At 46.0% G+C, this 22402-nt stretch overlaps 1 protein-coding gene across 2 annotated transcripts in view; it reads right to left on the minus strand.

The window, feature by feature from the left end:
* Window positions 1-5017: 5017 nt before the first annotated feature.
* Window positions 5018-22402, minus strand: part of LRGUK (leucine rich repeats and guanylate kinase domain containing) — an 81064-nt gene continuing 63679 nt past the window's right edge. The window contains exons 17-20 of one of the 2 annotated variants that reach the window (XM_061638083.1): window positions 17845-17933; window positions 10634-10771; window positions 7852-7994; window positions 5018-5543 (exon numbers count right to left, since the gene is read on the minus strand). In XM_061638083.1, coding sequence (XP_061494067.1) covers window positions 5338-5543; window positions 7852-7994; window positions 10634-10771; window positions 17845-17933 — 576 coding nt within the window. In that variant the 3' untranslated portion in view covers window positions 5018-5337. Of the gene's footprint in view, window positions 5544-7851; window positions 7995-10633; window positions 10772-15918; window positions 16610-17844; window positions 17934-22402 lie in introns of those variants that run through there. The other variant, XM_061638084.1, reaches the window with a different exon arrangement.

A 22402-nucleotide genomic window follows, 5' to 3' on the forward strand; every position in this document is an offset into this window, starting at 1 on the left:
ATTAAATTGATATCCCACCCCGCTTCCCAGAAGGAGCCCAGGGCAGAGTACTCCCAAATATCCACAAAACATTCAATATCCGTTTTTGGCATCCTATAATAATTTGTTGCAATCTTTCATAATTAGGAGTTGATATTTTGACAATATTTAACTTGATGTGCAGTGATAGTTTGGTGTCTGGTAGCTGACGTGCAATTGCGTTTACTATTTGACAGTGCATTTATTTAATTTTTTTTAAAAAAATGTATGACAAACCAAAAGAGATGCACCATCAGAAGAGCTCAAATTTTGGAAGTCAGAATTTTGCTTCAAAATTTTGAAGATGCAAAGCTGGAAATTTGGATTATCTTTCATTCTTTGCAAAGATCTGTTGTAGCCCACACATACACGTGCGCGCGCATCCGCACACACAGAGTCTGACACATGCTATTGTGTAACTTGAGAATGCTCTATTGTCTGCCTGCCTTCTGGACTGGTTCTAAGGACCCCTAGTTCCTTTTGTGGCATCTTATTTACCCGATTCAGTGGGCTTGAGAAATGAGGTGGTTTTTTTCAAAAGAGGAGGGGGGTGCTAGAAGATAGATTTTCAGGTTTCTTTGGCTGTCTAGTTAAATCCTCATTGCTTTCAAAGTGCAAGATAGAAGCTTTTGTCCCCCACATTAGATGGAAATGGCAAAGGGCTCTTTGGGGTCCTGTAAAGATGTCTTTATAAATCACCTACACACACTTTGGCTGGTTCTGGTTGTTTTTTTTACTGCTCTTTCTTTTTACAGACGATAAATTGTCTGCTGTGGAAACTAGGATAGGAGGGAGAAAATTCCTATTAAAAAGAAAATTCAGACGGGAAAGGGAAAATAGTTTATGTGAGGGATGTTGAGGGTTTTTTCCCATCTAGCTGTCTACAATGTATTGAAACAAAGAATCTTGATAGTATTCTAACCAGCAAACTTGGCTAGAGTGGGTTTATTTTGCTTTGAGTGGAACAGAGTCTGGAAATGGAGGAGTCACAATTCAGTTGCAAAGCATGCTTTTCATGTGCCCCAGGCTCATTCTTGGGTGACTCGGATGGCAGGGTTAGGGAAGACCTCTTTACCCCCAAGATCCTGAAAGGCCACAGCAGTTAGGGTAAATGGTCCTTGGCAGAGATGTGTCCATTTCTGTGCCTGCCTTCTTGCCTGGAGGGTCTGCTTAGCTATACCATTGCCAATTATTTTCATAGCTGATCTTTTTGTGAAACTATGTGTGTCAAGTTGGGTGGAGCCATTGTTCTCTGCCCCCTTGGTGTAAAAGGAGGCCTCAACATGAAACTTAGCGCAGAGTTGGGAGGGATGATAACTTCAGGTGAACCATACCCAATCCATTGGCCCTCAGAATGGCATGTATGGAGTTAGCCGTTTGCAGAAGTTGGATAGATGAGAGCATCCCAACCCCAACATAGGTTAATACAGAGCTTTGTGGGCTTGGGGCCCTTTACATGCAAACCTTCAAATATTTGTTAGATGAAAATGTGCATATGCTTTACAAGAAGTAGTGGGCTATGCTACCACTGTGATCACCCCCGTATTACTGCCTGAAAGATAATAGTAAATAAGATGAGAGTTTGGTTCATTGGCCAACTTGCGGAAATGTTAAATAAAAACTGACGGGTATGCAATTTGCGGTGTTTGGGAAGCTCCGTAGGCCTGGCTGCGAGAGCTCTGGTCTGTTTTGTTGAAATGAGCCCTCACTACCCATTGGCTGAGCTGCTGTGGTGTCATAGAATGTGCATATACATTCAGATGGCTGTTGCAGCAGCAGCAGGACGGGTGTGGAAAAGTGGGGGGATAAACAGTAGTTCACTACATTGTATAAGTGGGGTGTGAATTGTGTGGGTGATAATAGGGGGTGTGAGAAATGTATGGAGCTGATGAATAGGGATTGGCAATCGTAAGGGCATTTCAAACTGCATACACCACATTTTTTACAGACCTTCACTTGTTAGCTATCCCACTCAATGGATCGTCACCTTGTAGTGGTGAGTGGGCTTTCATGTTCCAATGAACCCTGTGAGCGATGCCGTCGGGAGTCATGTACTCCCAGCAGGGTCACCCATGGCGGTAAGGTCAAGGGAGAGGAACCAGACAAAGAACGATCCAAGAAAGTCCTCAACGGCAGCACAGGCAGAGGATAACAGTGTGTACGTTACAACGGCTGTGAAGGCGGATGAAGGCTGCAGCAGATAAAAGACTTCCAATCGTCGTGGTATCCATGCCATTTTTCTGTCAAGATTGTGTGTTGATCGTTGTGCGCCGATCTCCCCACATAAAACAAATTCACGCACAGGTGTCTTCCAAACCAAATTATCTTGGAAGACGATCTTACTTGGTCATGAGTGATCGCCAGTGAAAATGGATGTTAGCTATACACTATTAATTTTGGGTTATTGTGCTAATTTGTTGTCATTGTGATCCAAGGAAGTTAATATGTTGACTTCTTGCAGAGCTGCCCTGTCAGTTCAGTTGATATCTTTGTACCAGGTTTGTGAAGTGGTCGTTTCTTAGTAAAATACTTACGTTCACATCGTATTCCCTTTTTCAAGGCTTCAGGTGCCAGCTGATGCAAGGCTTGGCAGCCTTGAATCATGCTTACAATGAGGCGCATAGCAGCTGCAGATGTCCTTTTTGGAAAGCTCTCCACAGTTAGCTGGGTGCTTTCTACTTTCTGCATTTGAAAGCAACCTGCCTTGCTAATGGCTCCCAGCTGGTTCATCAATAACCCTCTTAGCATCTGGAGATTTATGTCTCCTCTTCAGTTGCTGGAGAGATGAAGCTGGTCTGTTGGGGGTGTGTGTGTGAAAGATGCATCTCCTTTGGGCACATGGCCTTCAGCAGTGACTTGTTTTACTGGATTTATTTTGAGTGCTGATGTTCCAGTTAGAATCACCAAAAGGTAGCATTTTATTTTCTAATCTGGATGCTAAAATGATCTTTCTCCTTCCAAGGTAAATTGGACCACTTTTTCTGTTACATGCCTCTTAGATTCTGCTTCCCACAATCATCCCCAGAAAGGGTGCACAACTAACCCATTTTGACCCAGCTTTTCCACAGATGTCCTATCACAATCTGTTTTCAGGATGTACATCTGTGTTGGAACAGGCCTGTGTGAGAGGAGGTAGGATGCCTCTTCCATAGTGGGGCCACGTGGTTTTGGAGAAATAGGTGTGTTAAAAAATAATTAAAACTAATCTTAAATATCCAATAAATGGGCTACTTTTTCAGTTATTTGGATAAAAAACTTTTTATCAGTTGAGCAAATTAGCGCCATAGTCGGTCCTAAGCACACTTACTAGGGAGTAAGCCCAATTGAATACAGTAGGGCTCTCTTTGATGTAAACATGTAGAAGATGCAGAAATGTTACCTTCCAGAATTTTCCTTATGCTTTATATAGAAAGGGAAGAAACAGCAAGTTTCTAACACCATCGCTGACAATTCAGGTTCTGGTTCTTTGCAGCTGGGAGATCATGACTCCATTCTGCCTTAAATATATTTTGTTCCATTTGCTCAGTCAGCATTGGCAACAAGGTCTGTCCTTGTCTGATGTGTCATAAGAGATGTAAAGCTGGCCCAGGTTGCTGTGCTGAGGCTGTACTACTCTCTTCCTGGAAACGGTGGCATGGAGCCATCTTAGCGAGAACTCTAATTCAGGATTCACTGGTATATTTTGTTCCCATCGGTCATAGTTGCATCATTTTGTTCCATCTCCTCAGTGAATGAAGAGCCACACCTCTCTTCTCAACAACAACTGAGCCTGTAAGTGAAGCAAATCCCTCCTGTAATGCCTATCCAGCTAAGCTAGTATTTCTTTCTAGCTTAGTGATTCTTAACTTTTGGGTCACAGATCCCTTTGAGAACCTGATGAAAGCTGTAGACCTACACAAATAAATATAATTTATTTTATTGTATTGGAATTATTTTCTTGCACCCAATTCACAGACCGCCCCCCAAAGCCCATCCACTGACCCTCAGTTAAGAACCCATGATCTTGCTAAAAAGGAGGTCTGTGCAACACCCAGGCTAGGCTCACTGTTGCAAAAGATGGAATGCTGCATAGATTTTATAGTAGTGTGCACCAGGGAAGGCTTCATGGAAATTCATCACCATTTTAGTGCACATTCCTTTTAATTCATACATTTTTTTGTATGCAATTTGTATTTATACACATTTTTGCAAGCAATTTTCCCTGGTGTAATGTTATTTTTATGACTACACGCCTACTAACACACACATTTTTGTAACATTTTTTGATTGGAGAAGTTGTGCTTTGCATGTGGCAGGCATGGGGGCCCTGCAGATGGCATTGGCCTCCAGTTCCCATCAGCCACAGCCACCACGGCCAAGAGTTAAGGGACGATTGTTTTAAATTGTTTTTATATTGTTTTAAATTTTAAAATTGTGTTTTAAATTGTTTTTAAAATATGTGTTTGAAATTGTATATTTGTTTTAATGTTTTTGATTGCTGTAAACCGCCCAGAGAGCTTTGGCTATGGGGCGGTATACAAGTGCAATAAATAAATATATAAATGATGGGAGTCGGGAGGCAGGGCCACAGCTTCACCACCCCTGGCGTATTTGTTTTGGGAAGTGTGAATAAGGATGGCTCATAACTAGTCATATAACATGTGGAGCGGCCTTTAGCATAGCTGTGTTCAGTTATGACAACATGATGGAAAACCTGGCCTTCTCTTTCAAGTTGAGAACACACAAAGTACATCAACACCACCAAGGGGGGGAGAAGAGGGTGTCCATTATTTAAAGGGCTACTAAATGCAAATAATGTTTGTTTGAAATAACAAAATAGTCATTTTGACTATGCAGTTGTTTTACAGTGAAACAATAAGCTGCCTTTATTCCTTAGGAGGGAGGAAAAGAGCTCTAACATACATCATAAGCAGTTGAACAGTCACCCCCCCCTCACCCCATAAAGTCTGCAATTTAGAAAGAGCAACCAACCAACCCCCCCCCCCAAAAAAACCCCTAATAGATGACTAAGGCTGAAGGGAAATGCTTGTCGTTTCCAAAGGAAAATCACGTCAGGAGTTATATATTCCAAGATGTACATTTAAATGAACTTACAATGTGCAGCCAACATCCTCTAAAAATGGCGCCCCGGGCGAGTGCTGTGTCACCATAACAGCACCCAAAATATCCATCCTGTTTTGAATGGCCTGTTTCCTGCAAGAGAGGGTCCGAGCAGCCTGCAGACAGATCTCGGAAGGGAGGAGCTATTCAGGGCACTTGGGAATAAAGAAGTCTTGTGCTGTATTTTCCCGGCAGAGTGGTGGCGGCGGTGGTAAACTGTTACGGCGAAGGCTTTGGACTAGGCATTGTAGAAGCAGTGTGCATGTCAGATCCCGAAGGCTTGTTTCTTTTCCGCCCTGATGGGATGGGAGGGAGCACCGGCTTGGTGTTGGAACCTGGACGGACTACGACTTGGGGTGCGAGAGGAGAAGTGGGTTTGGGTTTGGGAGTCTTCTTCTCTTTGGTGTCAGGAGGAAGGGTCACCTCTGTAAGAAAGAGAAAATGGGGTCCATTAGCAGTCCTGAGGTGTTGGCGACAGCCACCATTTCAACAGTGCTGGATTTCAGCCCCAGGCAATGGTCAGGAAGGATGGGAGAAGCAGCCTACTCTTGTGAGTCTGGCAAGAAGACCAGGAGATGGCCAAGGGAGAGATGTGGCTAAAAAGTTCCTGTTGAAGTAGAAACACTTCACCATTCCCCCCCCCCCATTGTAGCGCCTGCTGTGTCACCAAATACGTCCATACTTTCTAACAGGCAAATGGTCTTGTGTGCTTTAACTCCAGCTGCTCAGGAAGCCTCTACCCTTGTCATTGTTTCTGCTGCGTGGACTTGGGGTGAAATAGATATTCACATATGATTTGTGGCTTCATAAGCAGCATGCTGTACTGCTGAGGTGCCCAGAACTGGCATGCTGCATCTGGACCAAGAGCCATTTAGTTTGACACCCTCTCTTGGTCAGCCGTCTCCTTTCAGAAGTTCACTAGCACAACAGTGATGGCTCTGCCCTGCCATTTGCCTCCAGCTATACACACCTGGACTTCCATCTTGTTCTTATGGCTCGTAGCCCCTGATAGATCTTTCCTCTAAAGAGTTTACCCCCCCCCCAAAAAAAACACTATCAGGTCTTGAGTAGCACTACTTCATCTATGTTGCCACTACTGCTTATCAATTCCAAGGTGTCTGAGTGATTCTACTTTTTCCTTTTTTGACAGTTGGAGGGAGAATATCTTATGACTATTTTTTCCATAGATTTAACTCGTAATTCGATAAACCTTGACCATATTCCTCTCTCCCCCCCACCAGCTTCATATTAAGAGATGTCTAGATTATAATAGCACCAACCATTAAATGCGCACCAGAATCAATCCTTAAGGTCAAGGTTGTACTTCATTAGTAATCATAAAAAGAAGGCAATTTAATGCAGGTGTAACCTTATAGCAGAAGTCATAGCAGGATCTTCAGCAAGTCGTGTAACTCTGACTTTGCAATTTACACAGGCGGTACCCACCAGCAAATCTAATGCTGGTTCAGTCAAAAGGTGGCTGGTTCAGTTAAACTCTTGTGACACTCTCCATTCCTAACTGAACATGGCCATGAGCCGTGCTATTGTTCCATAGGCTCCTTCTCTGCACAGATGGCCATGTTCAGTTGGGAACCCATCAGTGTTGCTTCAATGAATCGGCAACTTTGTGTGCTCTAAAGGCTCAATGACTTGCTCCAGCGAATCAGTCCTGCTGAAAGCTGGCTTCACTACTGGTTTCTTGAGAGCAGGGACAAGAGACCTCAGGCCCGGGGGCCAAATGCAGCCCTTTGGGCCTCTTTACCTGGCCCTTGGGACTCTTCCCCAAACCATGCCCCCTCCTCCTCAGGCTGCGCCTGATTCACGCACTTTAGCAAGAAAATGTATGGGTTGTATTCAACATAGTACTAAATAAGTAGTTCTGTCAGTGCAAGGATTTCTGCTTCCACAATGAGCTTCTTCCTCTCCCTGCATGCCCCCTAAATGTGTTCTACGGGTTCCTACAGGCCCCCAGAGCATACATGGTTTGGACGCAGGGTATGCGCAGGGGAAGCAGAGGGATTAAAGTCCCATCACACTAGTGGTAACCCTTGCACAGATGAGACAGGTTAGTTTGACACTGCCCTTTGTATTTTTATTGTTTTTATGTAAATCACTTAAGAGATTTTTATTATATTAACCAGCATAAAAATTATAAATCGTGAACATAACTAGGGTTGCCAGGTCAGAAGAATCCCAAACCCTGAGATTTCAGGGGCGGGCTCTAGCGATGTCACGGGGCAGGCCCTGGTGATGTCATTAAGCATGATACATTAAGCATCAATCAGAGTTGATTGGAACAAAAAAATTTCTCTGATTGGAAATTTAGAAATCTTACCTTGGCTGTCTATTAGCTACTGGGCCCTGAATGACAATAATGCCTCTTGCTTGCCTAGAGAGGTGTGTGTAGGGGGTGGGTGGAGTTTTAGAAACATTTCACATTTTGTACAGCTGGAATGTAGCCCACTGAACAATCCCCTGCTCCGCCCACTTTTTCTTGCATTTGGTCCTCAGAAAATTGCCCTGTCCAGAATGTGGCCTTTGGGCTGGAGAAGATTAAATGCCTCCCGGCCCACCCCCACCTTAGAGCTGGCCACCGGAGATGGAGTGCTATGGCTGGATCAAAGGCAGGCAAAGGTGCTTCCAGAGCAGCCCCCACTGGCTCTTATTTCTGTCTTGGCCCAACAGAGGCCCCACGCGGGCAGCCGGCAGCCAACACTTTTGAGCCATTCCCACCTTTTCTGCCTTCCTGGTCATCGTTGCTCTCAGCGGATGAAACCACGTTGGCCACTGGCGTCTGAAAAGATGGGCGCATGGATGAAAATGCTCTCGGCGAGGAGATGAGCGGTGCCCCGGGTGTAGCGCGTGCATCTTTGGAGCTGAGAAAGGAAAGAGTGGTTCTTCCAAAGCTAAGCAGCCGCAGCAGCAGCAACAGAGAAGACCGGCATTTACTTTGCAAGCCTGGTGACTCAAAATCAGGATGTGGATTTTACAAAGCCCAAGTAGGCCTGAGACCTTTTTGCCCCTGCAAGCAGCAATGCCACGCAGTGGGCTCTGCGAGTGGTTAGCACAGCCTTTGCCACCCCTGAGGACACCCTGGACTGGCTGTGGCTGATGGGAATTACAGGTCAGAACCTCTGGAGGGCAGCAGCACCCCGAGTGGGCTGGTCCTGGACCCCCCCCCCCCAAGCTGTCAAACTATGAGACTTGGTTAAAGCCAAATGAGCAAAGGCCACACGGAGGGATTCCTCAGAATCACTTGATCCCTCCCACCATCAACCAGGTCAATGTTTGGAGCGCTTTTTTCTTTCCTGCATTTCCCATCACAACGTGGGGTATGCACAAGGGCTGGGTGAATCTGTCAAGCTTAGTTTCTCTCAGTGAAGAGAGAAACTAAATTCAGTTCCTCACATTTCCACACCAGTTTGTTTAAAAAAAAAAAAAAAAAAAAGTCCCCAAGGAAATTCATCTGCATATTCGCATGAATTTCTCCTAAAATGCACTTTTGTATGCAGTTTTGCCTAATATATGCACTTATGCAAAGCAATAGCGCATATGTCTGTATGTTATCTTCACAAGCATATGCATTCTTAGGTACACTTCACCCTCGTATATGCCCCCCGGACGCATTATTGGCAAAATTCAGAGAAGTGTGAATTTTAAAGGATGAATGTCTTTTGGTTTGTGAATTAGGGTTGCCTTTAAATGTGAATTAAATCTAATTTATCCCCCACCCTTAGTGCAGATGCAGGGCAGGAGCAACACAGCAGTTGCCCAGTGGGCCACTCTCCCTCCCTTGCCCTCTGCTTCTGGTATGCTGCGCTTGGCTACCCTTTGGCTTAGAAAATGGCAGGAGCGCCGGCCTCTGTTTATTGGCATGGGGTGGGACCCATAAGTCCCTAAGCAGCTATTCGGTCATGATGAAATCAGCAGCGGCTGACAGGACAACAACAGGGCACCTCTAGTCGTGACCTTCACATCCAAGCCTGCTCATGCTTTTGCCCCTACTTACCAGGACAGATTTTTTATTTTACCCGCTCTTCAATCCCAAATGATGGAAGCATGGAATGGAAAAGGAAGGATAGTTAGGAAACGGGTGTTGAGCAGCGCTGGGCTGACTCTCAAACCCTACCCAACGCCATCCCCTCCAAGTGGCCTGTCAGCAAGTCTTGTTCCCGCAGCCCCCGTCTTGGCCAGAGAATGGCCTTCGCTTACTCATAAGGGGGCTGCTTGCCATGCAAAAAGTCCCAGATTCAGCCCTTACCATCTCCAGGTAGGGCTTGCAATTTCCTCTTGGAAGAGAGCTGCTGCCAGTCTGTGTTTACAGTACTGAGCGAGATGGGCTAACCGTCTCACAATATAAGGTAGCTTCCTCACTCCTCTGGTTTGACAGCTGGCTGCTGTGATCTCAGGCCAGGGGAGGGACACTGCCTTTGCTCCAGAGGTTACCAGTTGTTGACCGCTGCCTTACAGGTCAGCCATCTCACTCGGGAGACCTTTGCCCTCAAGCTACATCCCTGCATCTATCAGCCAGGGATTGGTGGCCAGGGTGTACTTCCTGAGCTAGAACAGAACCACTGCAAAAACAGAAAGATGCCCCCACTTTGTTTCTGCCAGGGCTTAGGAAGCTCAAGGTGCAGGACCTGGCTGAGGAGAACGCTGCACCTATTCTCACTGGCCAACTATGGGAAGCCTACAAGCAGACCCAGAACACAACAGCACTCTCCCCACTTGTGAGTCCCAGCCAATGGTTTTCAGAGGTGTACTGCCTCTGACTGCAGAGGTGCAGCACAGCCACCATCGTTAGCAGCCATTGATAGCCTTTTCCTCCCTGAATTTGTCTAACCCTCTTTTAAAGCCACTATCTCTCATGGGAGCGAATTCCATCTTTCAGCTTGGTGCACTCATTGGCTCTGGTCCCTGGGCCACCATTTTGCATCTGATTGCACAGCACACACACAAAGTTCACAAAAGGAATCCCTGTGAACTTTCTGTGACATCACAGAAACTCAGCTGCGTTCATGCTCTTAGCTTTCCAACTTTCAAGATGCGTACAAGTTGCACGCCCGTTGTTTTTAGGTCTCACCTCATGCGTTTAGTTTCTCTTACCCGTACCCAACTTGTCAGACAAAGCCAAAAGAAGCCTGCCAGCCCTGCCAGGTGCTACTACTTTACATTTGGCTTGGAAGGCCACAGAATGTTTATCAATTACATCTCAACCCATGTGCTGCAAGGCAGCTGATGAAATAGGCTGTGGCCTATAAAAGCTCATTCCACACTAAGCCAGGCTGGCCTCTGGGCCAAAATGATTTGGCCTCTGTGCCATCTTTTTGCTGCTCCAGGCTGGCAGAGGTGATCCTCTGAAAGGGATTTCCATAGGGATGACATCAACCCCAGGACACCAAATTAGAGGAATAATTAGGATCCGGGCATATTCAACAGGTAGTTTTACGGATGGAGAAGCTGGCCATCTCACCCCTGGTCAATACATGGGTGAAGTGCTTTTGTCCTTACCCACCTTTGGTCTGGGCTAGTGGGTGGGATGCCACGATCCGGGCTGGTGGTGGTCCTAGTTGGCAGTGTGGAAAGGTGAGGCGTGGGTTCCAGAAATCGAGCATGCGAGACACCAACTGCTCCTGAGGTGCTGGCAAAATCCCTGGAATGATACGTAAATAGAGATGATGACCTGCTCTCAATTACATGCATCACAGAGGAAGTCGGGTCTCGAAAATAAATAGCACGTTTTTAACTTGCCTATAGATTTTTACGGGTTTTAATTTGGTATGGTTTTAAATTTGTATACTTGTTTTTAATGTTTTTAATTGTTGTAAACCGCCCAGAGAGCTTCGGCTATGAGGTGGTATATAAATGCAATAAATAAATAAATAAAATAAAAGGGGACCAACTCTTCCTCGCTATCCCATTGCCATGACCCTTAGCACTCCACAGCAAATTCATACTGTCAACCCTGACTTCTCCTCCCTATGTTGAAGGGTATCATAATGGAATTTGGGGTTTGTGGAAGGGGGAGGGGGGGCTAAATGACTCTCGGGGTCCCTCCCCTTCAACCCTGTGATTTTATGGATTCTGCAGGGAAAAGAGACTGCTAAAGAGGTCCAACAGGTTAGACAAGTGTAATCTGGCAGATACCATTTTGTTGGTAGAACAGAATGTTACTGCGATGAGTTCATTTTCTGCAGAGAATGGATGAGATCCATGGAAGGGTTGTGGTGTGGCATCCTCAGAACGCATTGCGCATGCTCTGTGTCTCTCTGTGCTTTTCTGCAAGAGCAGCTTTCATCATACCCCTCAGTCTGGGTAGCACAACTGTTTTCTCCCCCACCCCCAGTGATTTTTCTTAAACCCCTTGCATCAGGGATGGGGAACGTGGGGCCCTCCAGATGTTGGACCACAGTTCCCATCATCAAACTTGATCATTGGCTGTGGTGGCTGCGGCTGATGGGAGTTGGAGTCCAGCACCTGCTCCCCATCACTGTCCTACACAGAGGCAAAAAGTTGCTTCTCTGAGTTTGTGAGACAAGCAGCCTTCCAGCGGGTGACAGGAATGGGCTTTAAAACTCATTTCCAAAAGAGAAAGAAATAATTACTAGTAAATATGTTAAACTAACAAAGGAACCTATTTCTATATGCAGTTTTTTTCCTGGCATATGCAGAACCAAACTATTTAAGATTCTAATGGCTGCAAAGATGCCTCCGCACATATGATTTTAACAAAATTATGGCAACTGAGTGCTGTGCACTGAAAAGGCCAACATCCGTGACACCTTGTGGGCCCATCTTAAAAACAAAACGCTGCAGTGTGCTCAGAATGCATTTGTGACATGACTGGGCAGATGTGCAAGTACACCTGTACTCACATCTGGGAAAACCTGCTCATGCCTGGAGCGAGACTAGTTCCCAAGCACAGCAGGACAGAAACGCTGTGCTCTTTTCTTCAGAATGGACTGTGCAAAAACATCCGTGTACATTTAGCAACCAGATTATTTTTCGTCAGTCACATGGGAGATGGTGAGCTACCGATCAAAAGGCGGCTCTTGCTCCTCCATGGGGCCAGGCTGGGTAAGGATGCTGTGTGGCCATCTCTGCCGCTGCTGTGGCCGCTCCAAAGAATGTGCCTAGTTCCCTGCTGTGTCAGGCCAAAGAGCCATCTGGTCCGGGAGGAGGGAACCCTTTTCAGCCCGAGGGCCACATTCTCTTCTGGGTGACCTCCCAAGGGCCACATGTCAGTGGGGGTGGGACTAGAGGCCAAAGAGGGCAGAGCAACCATTTTTAATAAGCAACAAATTAAGTTTTACCTTCGTACAGAGTTATTTCTACACACTCTTGCACGTCCTTCTCTGTCCCCCGACCAGGCAAACAAAGGGCATTATCAGAGTTCAAGGAAACAATCCAGCCAGGCACAAACACTCAAAGAGGATGCAAAGCAAGGCCAGCCTCTCACTGGGGAGGAGGGCTGGCCTGGGGAAAGTTCGGAGGGCCACATTCGATCCCTGTGCCTTAGATTCCCCACCCCTGATGCGGCTTATAGTACCCAGCCTCTGGATGTCTCCAGCAAGCCCACAAGCAGGGCTGGGCGCAAAGGCCAATGGCCCTGTGCAGCTGCTGTTTCTGCCCTCCTGCAACCGACTCTGCTTCGTGGTGCTAGGCCTTGATCGCTGGGCATGGAGAGTCCCGATAGCTGCTGTCGCCCATAGCCAGTAATGGCCCCATGTATCACCCACAAATTTGTCTACCCCCTGCCGCTTCAAAGCCACCTGAGCTAGTGGCCGCCACAGGTTATGGCAGAGAATTTCAAAAGTCCCAGCCATTAACTCTGTGTGGCATTAATAAGCATGTAATTATACATTTTACGGATGTAGATACTGTGTGGGGGAGGAGAAGGACTCTTTGGAAGATGTTGTCTGTGCCCATTTGTGATGACCGCTCACGTCTTTCTTATACCAAAGCACATCAACCACCTCACACAGGTTGAAATGGCTGTCAGGCATGACATTCCTGCAGAGGTGTGTTACAGGAATGGTATTAATGCTTGTTAGCCTGCGTTGCTACTGTGGCCAGAGATCAGGAGGTGCTCCCTTTTGCGTTCTCCATCAATCCTGAAGCCCAGGGCTGGCCCCAAACTACCACCAACGCACTTGCAAAAACAGGAGAAAAGTCTCAATAAGAAGAAGGTTCTGAGAGTACACAAGGAGCCAAGCTACACCGACCATAGGCTGGGTCGGTCTGGTGGGCGGGATGACTCCTAGAGAGGAGACAAGAAAGCTCCAAGGACCCTGCCTGTTTTGACCAGCAGGAGGCATCATCCCTGTCGCAGAATGACCTCCAGCCTTGTCTCGCAGATCTCATGCCAATACTCCCTGCAACAGGATCTCATCCTTCAGACACTGGAGGACAGCAAGGTAGCTGAAAGGGTGCAGGACAGACCGTGGGGCACACACAGCTCTATCCTCCACAACCGAGGGGGATGTCTGAGGGCTCAGGAAGAAGAGCCAAGGGGCTGCTGTCACGGCCACCCCACCCTGCCCTCAGCATTTGCCACCTGAGGCCATTGCCTCACTCTGCCAATGATAGGACCAGCTCTGTTGAAGCTGGCATTGTTCTGATTAACTGATGAATTTATTGAATTTATTTCCCACCCTTCCTCCCAAAGGAACTCAGTGGGGCAAAGACACAAAACGGTTAAAACCATACAATTAAATTTAAATTAAAAAAAAATTATAAACTACAATGTAAAACATCTAAAAAGAACCATATACCCTCACAACTCATAATGTCAAGGTTGTCAAGAACAGTCTCTTTCAACCATCAAAAACCTGGGTAAACATGCTTTTAAATTCGTCCTGGATTTTAATAATAAGGGAGACAGATGAACCTCAGCAGGGAGGGCATTCCACAAATGGGGACCTGCTACTGAAAAGGCCCTGTCGTGGATCAGCACCCAACCAGGCAGCATCCAGCAGCTGTGGCACCAGCAGGGCCTCCCCTGCTGAACAGAGGACCCAAGATGGTCAATACTGGGGAGACACTCTTTTAGGTACTTCAGTCCCAAGCCGCTTAGGGCTTTGTATGCTAACACACCTTGAATAGGGCCCGGTTGCTCTCTGGCTCTCAGTCTTAGTGCATGGCTCCCAGTTGGGGACAAAAAAAAAGCCTCACCTCCTGACCCAAACTCACTCTGCAACTACACTTACCTTCCAACTAGATGGTGCTTGAGAGCTGCTCCAGCTGAAACTGCAGGAACTGCCTGCTCAGCACCATTTTCACCAACCTGCCAATTTCAAACTGCTGCATGCATTTAGGGGAACGTTACACATCAGTCTCCACTTCAGGATGGCGGAGACCTTTATAGGCTGCCTTAGTCAGATAGGAGTGGGAAAAGTTTTTTTGCCAAGTTTGTCCTTCATGGCCATTTCCCTGCCTGCATTTCCACTTTTGGTCGAAGTAAATTATTATTATTATTATTATTATTATTATTAGATTAATATCCCACCCTTCCTCCCAGCAGGAGCCCAGGGTGGCAAACAAAAGCGCTAAAAACACATCAAAATATCATAAAAACAGGCCTTAAAATACATTAAAACAAAACAACTTTAAAAACATTTTTTTAAAAAGCTTTAAAAACATCCTTTAAAAAAAGGGTTAAAAACATTTTTTTTTAAAAAAAACATATTAAAAAGTAATTCCAACACTGGGATAGGTCTCAACTTAAAAGGCTTGTTGAAACATGAACACATAATGAGAAGATATGGATCACTAGAAAAGATGATAATGCTGGGAGTAGAAAAAGAGGAAGGCCAAATAAGAGATGGATTGATGCCATAAAGAAAGCCACAGAACTGAACTTACAAGATCTGAACAGGGTGGTTTATAACTAGGGCTGCCAGGTTCTTGGCCCTGAGACTGATCCTGTATCTTTAGGAGAAGAGAAAGTCAGCCAAGTGCAGGTGTTCTTGCAACTCTGTAATGGGAAAAACCACAAGGTAGAATTCTCCCTTCCCCCTGCACAAATTTTGCAGAAGACCTCTTGGTTGCCAGGCCCGGCCTCCTAGAGGTCTTCTGTATCTTTAAAAGTTGTGCAGGGGGAAGGGAGAATTCCACCTGGTGGTTTTTCCCATTACAGTGTTGCAAGAACACCTGCACTGGGCTGACTTTCTCTTCTCCTAAAGATACAGGATCAGTCTCAGGCCATGGACCTGGCAACCCTATTTATAACAGATGCGACTGGAGGTCACTGATTCACGGGGTCGCCATAAGTTGCCATCGACTTGAAGTCACATAACAACACCCAACATGACCAGGGGAGGCGCCTTTCTGTTTAGCCCATTAACACCCTTACTAATCACATGGCATGAGATGAGTTCTATGCTGTAGCATCCACAGGAAAAAAAGAAACTCAAAGCTTTGTCTTGCAGTGAGCTCTCGACAGAAAGCCATTCTCTGTGTCTTGGCAACGCAGCGGTTGAACAGAGAAGCATGAAGCTTGCTTAGGTGCCTAAAGTGTTCCATGAAAGAAGCTATTCTGTTCTAAATTAAAATGAGTGATCCCCTCCCCCACAAGAGCATAGCCAGGAAAAGGGGAAAAGGCAGAAATGTATCAAAGCTTTTTGCAATTACTTTTCAGAGAGGCAGACATCTCCTTTGACCAAATCATTCACACAGAGCGCTCCAATCAGCTAATGTCTTGGGGAAAACAAATTTTAATGGAAGAGCAGTCTTTCTGAAATAGAGAGATGGTCAAACCTGACGGTATTTTGTCCCCGCTAACAATCCCAAATTTTGCATCAGAGGAAACTGAATTCAGCAACAGGGTGTAGGTCAGGTTAATGGCATACATTGGTAAGGCAGTTACAGAAGGGTATATCCTGACAGTGGTGCTGAAGAGAGACAGCTGTGCTTCAGTTAGTACTTCCATCCTTTACCTGCCCCCCATATGTCTTTATCAAACTGAAATGAATCCCCACTCTACAATTATTATCTGGAAAACTCACAGATTACTCCCTAAGTTACAAATATTTGGCAAGGACTTTGTACCGAGTATCAGCATTTGACCTCAGGAGATTTTCCAGTAACAGTCAACATTTGACACATGGACGAGATCAGTAATTGATGATATTTCGACAAGCTGGTTCTGGCTGAAGCTCTTCCCTATGTAATCCCAAAGGAGTATGTCAATGAGTGAGCAATCCTTGGATTCTCTGCTACGACACAACTGGGTCATCTTCAGCCTTCCAAATGCAGGTGTATATTCAACGGAACGATATTCCAGATGAGGTTTTAGCACAGAGTAGGGAGTTGCTGTTAGTTCTCACGTCCTGGAAACAATCCTTCTTAATGATGTACCGTTCTGCAGAAGGGTCAGCCCAAGACGTTTTGCTGCCAGAAGCGGAGTATGAAATGGTGCCCCATGGCCACTGCTGAGCCAAGGCCAGCCAAATTATTTGGGCCCTTGAAAATCCCATCTGCGCCTCTCCCGCTACACGGCAGTAAAATACAATAATGAGAAACTGAATAGTGGCCGCCTCAGTCTGCCTAACGGTAGGGCTGGCCTGACCCTGCAACACTTCTGGGGGTGGCTCCTCCCCACTTCCCCAACATTAAACTAGACATGGCCAAATCGGCCAGTCTTTGTTTCTCTCAGTTTCTCATCTTTCCAATCTTAAATTCAGTTCTCCACATTTCTGCAGCAATGTGTGTTTTTCCCCTAAAAAAAAATCCTCATGACAATTCACCAGCATTTTAGTATGAATTTCTCCTAATAAACACAGTTTTGTAGGCGCTTCTAACTAATGTGTACATTTTTGCAAGCCACTGTTTGTCATACAATGCATTTTTGCATATTATTTTTTCTTCTATACTTATTTTTATGCACACTTTCCCCTAATACATGCTTTTTTTGTAAGCGTCCTTCGGTTCGCGAACTGCAACATTTGAGTCAGTGAGTGTTTGGAAGGAGGGCTGCGTTTCGGTTCTCTCATTGTTTCCCAAAGTGTGAATTTTGACTGATTCAGCTTGAAATGCAAACTGCACAGAATTTCTTCCCCATCCCTAATCTTAATACATCTTTTTTTAAAATCACAAGTTCTGGTCCTCATGGTTACTGAAACATCTTTGGAAAACAGGCAGTGAATTGTCTGCAAAAATCTTGAGTGATTAGACTTCTATATCTCCTGTGAAAATAGCTGGTGGTGCCAAAGGCAGCTTGGGAGTGTGGCCTCCAAGTAGATGAGCACAAACGACAAGAGCATCCCCTCTCCCTCAGGCTCCTCCTTTCCATTTCCCCCCATTTTTCCATTTATCAGTCACTTTATACAAGTGACTTGACAAACAAAATACACCACAAACAAACCATTTAAAAGCAGAAACATTTAAAAACATACACTCCAAAATATATAAAATGCCCAACCAGCAGCATATTAATAAGGACAAGTCGTGCCCACCTCATGAGCACCTCCATAGGAGACTTAATTACCAAATGCCCAAGAGAGCGAAAAACAGATCTTTGCCTGATGCCTAAAGACTGACGAGGATGGTGCCAGGTGTATCCATGGATGGGGGGCCAGTACTGAAAAGACCTGTTCTCATGTGGCCACCCTCGGCACCTCCCTCAGATGGGGCGCACAGAGAAGGCCCTGTGATAAAGATCACAGGGTCTGGGCTGGTTCATCTGGGGAGAGATGGTTCTGGAGCTATTTAGCGGCTTTATCTTACCTTTGAAACAGCTGGGAGTAGGAGCTAACAGCCTTCCCTACCAGTCCCTGCTTGGCTGTGCGTTGCCGCCTCTGCAGAGAAGCCTCCTCCTGAACAAGAAGCACAATCAAATTAGAATAACATTCAAAGAGGCTGTGAATTGGCAGAGAAGACTCTCTCTGCCTAAAACCGGAGAGATAGCAAGAAGGCAAAATCCGTATCTGTGTGGGTGGGGGCTCATGTGATTGGTCCTCAACCCAAACAAAATGCCTGCACACAGAAACCTAGACATCAGGATAAAAGGCTAATCTACAGCCCTGTTCCCTGACACCTAATTTTCTATATGCAGGGATTTTTTTTATTTTTTTTTTGGTATATTTACTTATTTGTTTAAAAATATTTCTAAGATAACTTTTTGGGCAATGGTCATTAAAAAAACTGGGGAAAAAACAAAATACCAACAATACAAAAAAGTTAAAATTATCAAGCACTTTCCCCCACCACCACCACTTTGGGCAAGATAAAAGCCAAAAATCATACTTAGCCTGCCAATTAAAACACTGTTCACAGCAGTAGCAAACCATAATCCAGGGCATAAAAAAATATTTGGAAGAGTCGAGCATTTAATTCCGTGAGATCACCTGCCCCTGCCTTGCAGTCTAAACTGGCTCACCCCAGATGTAGGGCAACAACCTCAGTGACAACTAGGCTAAAAATATTACCAATTACGTCCCACCCTTTCTCCAAGGAGCTCAGGGCAACATATGCGCCTTTCCTCTCCCATTTTATCCACACAACAAACCTGCAAAGTAGGCTCAACTCGGCTGAGAGATGGTGACTGGCCCAAACTCACCCAGTGAACTAAGTCACCTGGGACTCCCCAGTCCAAAGGGACAACCTCCACTACGCACGGCACTGGCTAATTGGTTAGGCAAAGGACCTGCCAGGGACGCTGCCGGATTCTGCAAAAGATCCTGCCCAACTTGATCACTCAGCCTTCCCCAACCTGGTGCCCAATCTGGAGGACATAGGTTGGAAAAGGCGGTATGCAAGTTACTGATCTGTGTGGCTTCTTTTAATTGGAGCGAGGGCTCCCGTGCCTTTAACAGCAGCCTGGCCCACAAAAAGCAAGCAGGCGAACCTTTTCCTGGCGTGGAGATAAGGAGATGGGGGAAACGTCCTGCCTCCATTCTGCACGTCAGGATGCTGCCCACGGTGGGGCTGTCGCCCGTGTGTTGCTCCTTCCCCCATCCCTACCTCTCTCCACAGTAACGAAAGCCTTTTGCTGATCGGCGGGTAGCGGATCGGCTTCCGGCTTCTCTTCTCCATCTGGAGCTGTAACTCCAGAAATCAGAAAACTGGGCTTGATCTTCTCAGCAATAAGGCATGATGGTAATAATCCCACAGCTGCCAGGCCTGCTGAGCTGAAATTCAGCATTATTGCACCATCATTCTAGAACTGCAGGTTGGTTGGTTTATTTTCATCTAAGGCTTCCATGAGATTTCTCCTGCCAATTGGCATCCAGAGAAGCAAATGCACAGGAAATAAAGGAAGCTGGCCGGTGACAGGCCAGATTTATCCATATAGTCCACTACTGTCTATCTCGAAGGGCTGTGCCTTTCCAGGGTCTCAGGCAGAGGTCCTTGTTTTTTTTACCAACACCTGCTACTTGACCCAATTAACCAAAGGTGTGCCAAGGGCGGAACCTGGGTCCTCTCTCGTAGCGCAAGAACTAGAAGTGGACATCCAATGAGGCTGAATGGCAGAAGATTTCAAAACAGACAAAAGAAAGGACTGCTTCACGCAGCGCAGAGTTAAACTACGGAACTCGCTCCCACAAGAGGCAGTGATGGCCACCAGCTTGGATGGCTTTAAAAGAGGACTAGACAAATTCGTGGAGGAGGAGAAGGCTATCAATGGCTACGAGCCACGATGGCTATGCTCTGCTTCCACTGCCAGAGGCCCTATGTCTCTGTTTACCAGTAGCTGGGAATCACAAGTGGGATTTATGCAATCTGAAGAGAAACCAGAGTACAAGGAATTATAAGTGGGGAGAGTCGCTGCTGTGCTCAGGTCTTGGCTATGGGCTTCCCAAGGGCATCTGGTTGGCCACTGTGAGAACAGGATGCTGGACTGCATCCAGGCTCTTCTCAAGTTCTTTTGACCTTCTGCAGGCAAAGCATGTGCTCTACCACTGAGCTACACCCCCTCCCCTAAAGAAAAATAACTACATATTAGCGATACAAGTGAGCCAGTGTGGTGTAGTGGTTAAGGTGTTGGACTACGACCTGGGAGACCAGGGTTGGAATCCCCACACAGCCATGAAGCTCACTGGGTGACCTTGGGCCAGTCACTGCCTCTCAGCCTCAGAGGAAGGCAATGGGAAACCCCCTCTGAATACCGATTACCATGAAAACCCTATTCATAGGGCTGCCATAAGTCAGGATCGACTTGAAGGCAGTATATCATCATCATCAGCGATACAAACCTGGCAGCATTATACCAGGTTCAGTCAGTGTCTTTCCGGGATTTCTTGCTTGTTAATATGTTTTTTTTTAATAATGTTTTTAACCCTTTTAAAAAGATGTTTTTAAAGCTTTCTTTTTTAAATGTTTTAACGGTTTTGTTTTAATGTGTTTCGAAGTCTGTTTTTATGATGTTTTAAAGTGTTTAGCGTTTCTGTTTCCTGCCCTGGGCTCTGGCTGGGAGGAAGGGTGGGATATAAATCAAATAATAAATAAATAAATAAATTTCAGCTGTTCTGCTTCCTGAGATCCTTTAACTGGGGAGGTTGAGAACATCAGACCTTCAGCAGGCAAAGGGTGGGCTCTGCTATTGCGTCCATTTTCATCTGGTTTCATCTGGTTTGAGAGGCAAGCTGAAGTCAAGTGGGCCCTCAAGTGTCAGGGTGTGTGTGGGGTGCGTGTGTGTGTGTTGGGTGTGGGGTGTGTGTGGGGGGGGGGTGTGGGTGTGGGAGACCAGTTTAAATCAACCACAGCGTTCCCTCTCATGCTATGTCCAAATTTCAGTGAATGGACATGGACATGGGGATATTATATACATGCTGAGGCAAAATCCACTGTTTTGCACCCCTGACAAATGGTGTCTTGATAATTGGCTTGGCGGCAAAGAGTCACCCAAAGAAGGGAAATGTCAAGAGGTAAAGTCCTTCTCAGAACCTAAGAGAAATTGACCCTCCAGTCCAGTCCTGCATGGTGGAGGCTGAGAAAAAGTAGCTTAACCAGTGTCATCTGGCAGGGGGTGCTTGGAAGGGGGCATCACTCGGTAGAAGAGTACATACTCTGAGGGTTGATTGGATCCAGGCTAAGTCAGCTGCACTTGGTTCACAATGAAACTGAATGGGCTTCTCATGGCATGACTGACTTGTCTCACTGAATTCAACAGGACTCAGTTCAATCAACTCAGACTGCAACCCTAAGAATAGAAGCAGAGTCTGGCAGCTGGATCTGGTGTACTCCTGAGAAGACATGTCTACCACTGTAGTGTAAGGTAACTACAAAGCGAATTCTTAATGAGTCCTGCACTTTAGTGCCTGAATAGAAGGAGACATGCTTATCAAGCTTCTTTGCAAAATTTTCATTTGCCACTTGGGGAGGAGACACATTAACATCCACCTGCACTTATTGTGCAGTAGTATTTGCAGAAAATAACTTCTATGGAGTACTTGATCTCAGACAAACCCACCACAGGAAAGATGCATCCTGGTTGCTAGGAAAAAAGGATGGGCAAACCAAAGTTTCCAAGGACTAGAAAATGAGACAGTAGTAAGAGAAGTGCATTAAAGGGGAGGAGAAAAAAGCAACTCTTTAAGACCCCAGGGATTCCTACTGCCTGGTGTCCAAACAACTCACTTGTCAATCACAGCTCTGAGTCCACTCATTGATTAAAAACACTGAAAGGTAGAAGCAGCCAGGCTGGGTCATCTCACAGAAATCATTTTGAAGGGTACCTGCACAGTTTGCTCCATAATGTTCCTTCTAGAAGGACTGAGACTTGCTTCTGCCAGGCATAGCAGTGGTCATAGCTACCTGAAGGTTTGGTTGCTCCTGACACATCACCTGTATGACTTCGCAAGTGTCTTGACTACTCCCTGCCTAATTGGCTCCAGGGCTGCCTTTGCTATCTTCCTTGTAGAGGAACCATAATTGCAACAGGACCATATTTTCAATATTGATATATGTGCTGGCTATGGATTTTGGGAGTTGTTGTCCAACAACGTCTAGAGGGCACCAGGTTGGCGAAGGCTGGTGTAGGGGTTTAAGTGTGATTAACCATGGTAACACCCACACTTGAAAATGGAAATGGACTGTCTTCAAGTTGATTCGGACTTATGGGGACGCTATGAAGAGGGTTTTCGTGGTAAGCTGTATTCAGAGGGGGTTTACCATTGCCCTCCTCTGAGGCTGAGAGTCAGGGCCAGAAGGTAAGTCTTCACAAGTCATTTTAAGCAGCTGATGATTGCTGCGTCACGTATGGCAGAGGGAAGGGCATTCTGGAGCACAGGGGCAAAAAATGCCCATTTTGGGGTCACCGCCCTGTGATGTTCTGTAGGGTGCA

This window comes from Rhineura floridana, chromosome 8, assembly GCF_030035675.1.
Source record: "Rhineura floridana isolate rRhiFlo1 chromosome 8, rRhiFlo1.hap2, whole genome shotgun sequence".
NCBI lineage: Eukaryota > Metazoa > Chordata > Lepidosauria > Squamata > Rhineuridae > Rhineura > Rhineura floridana.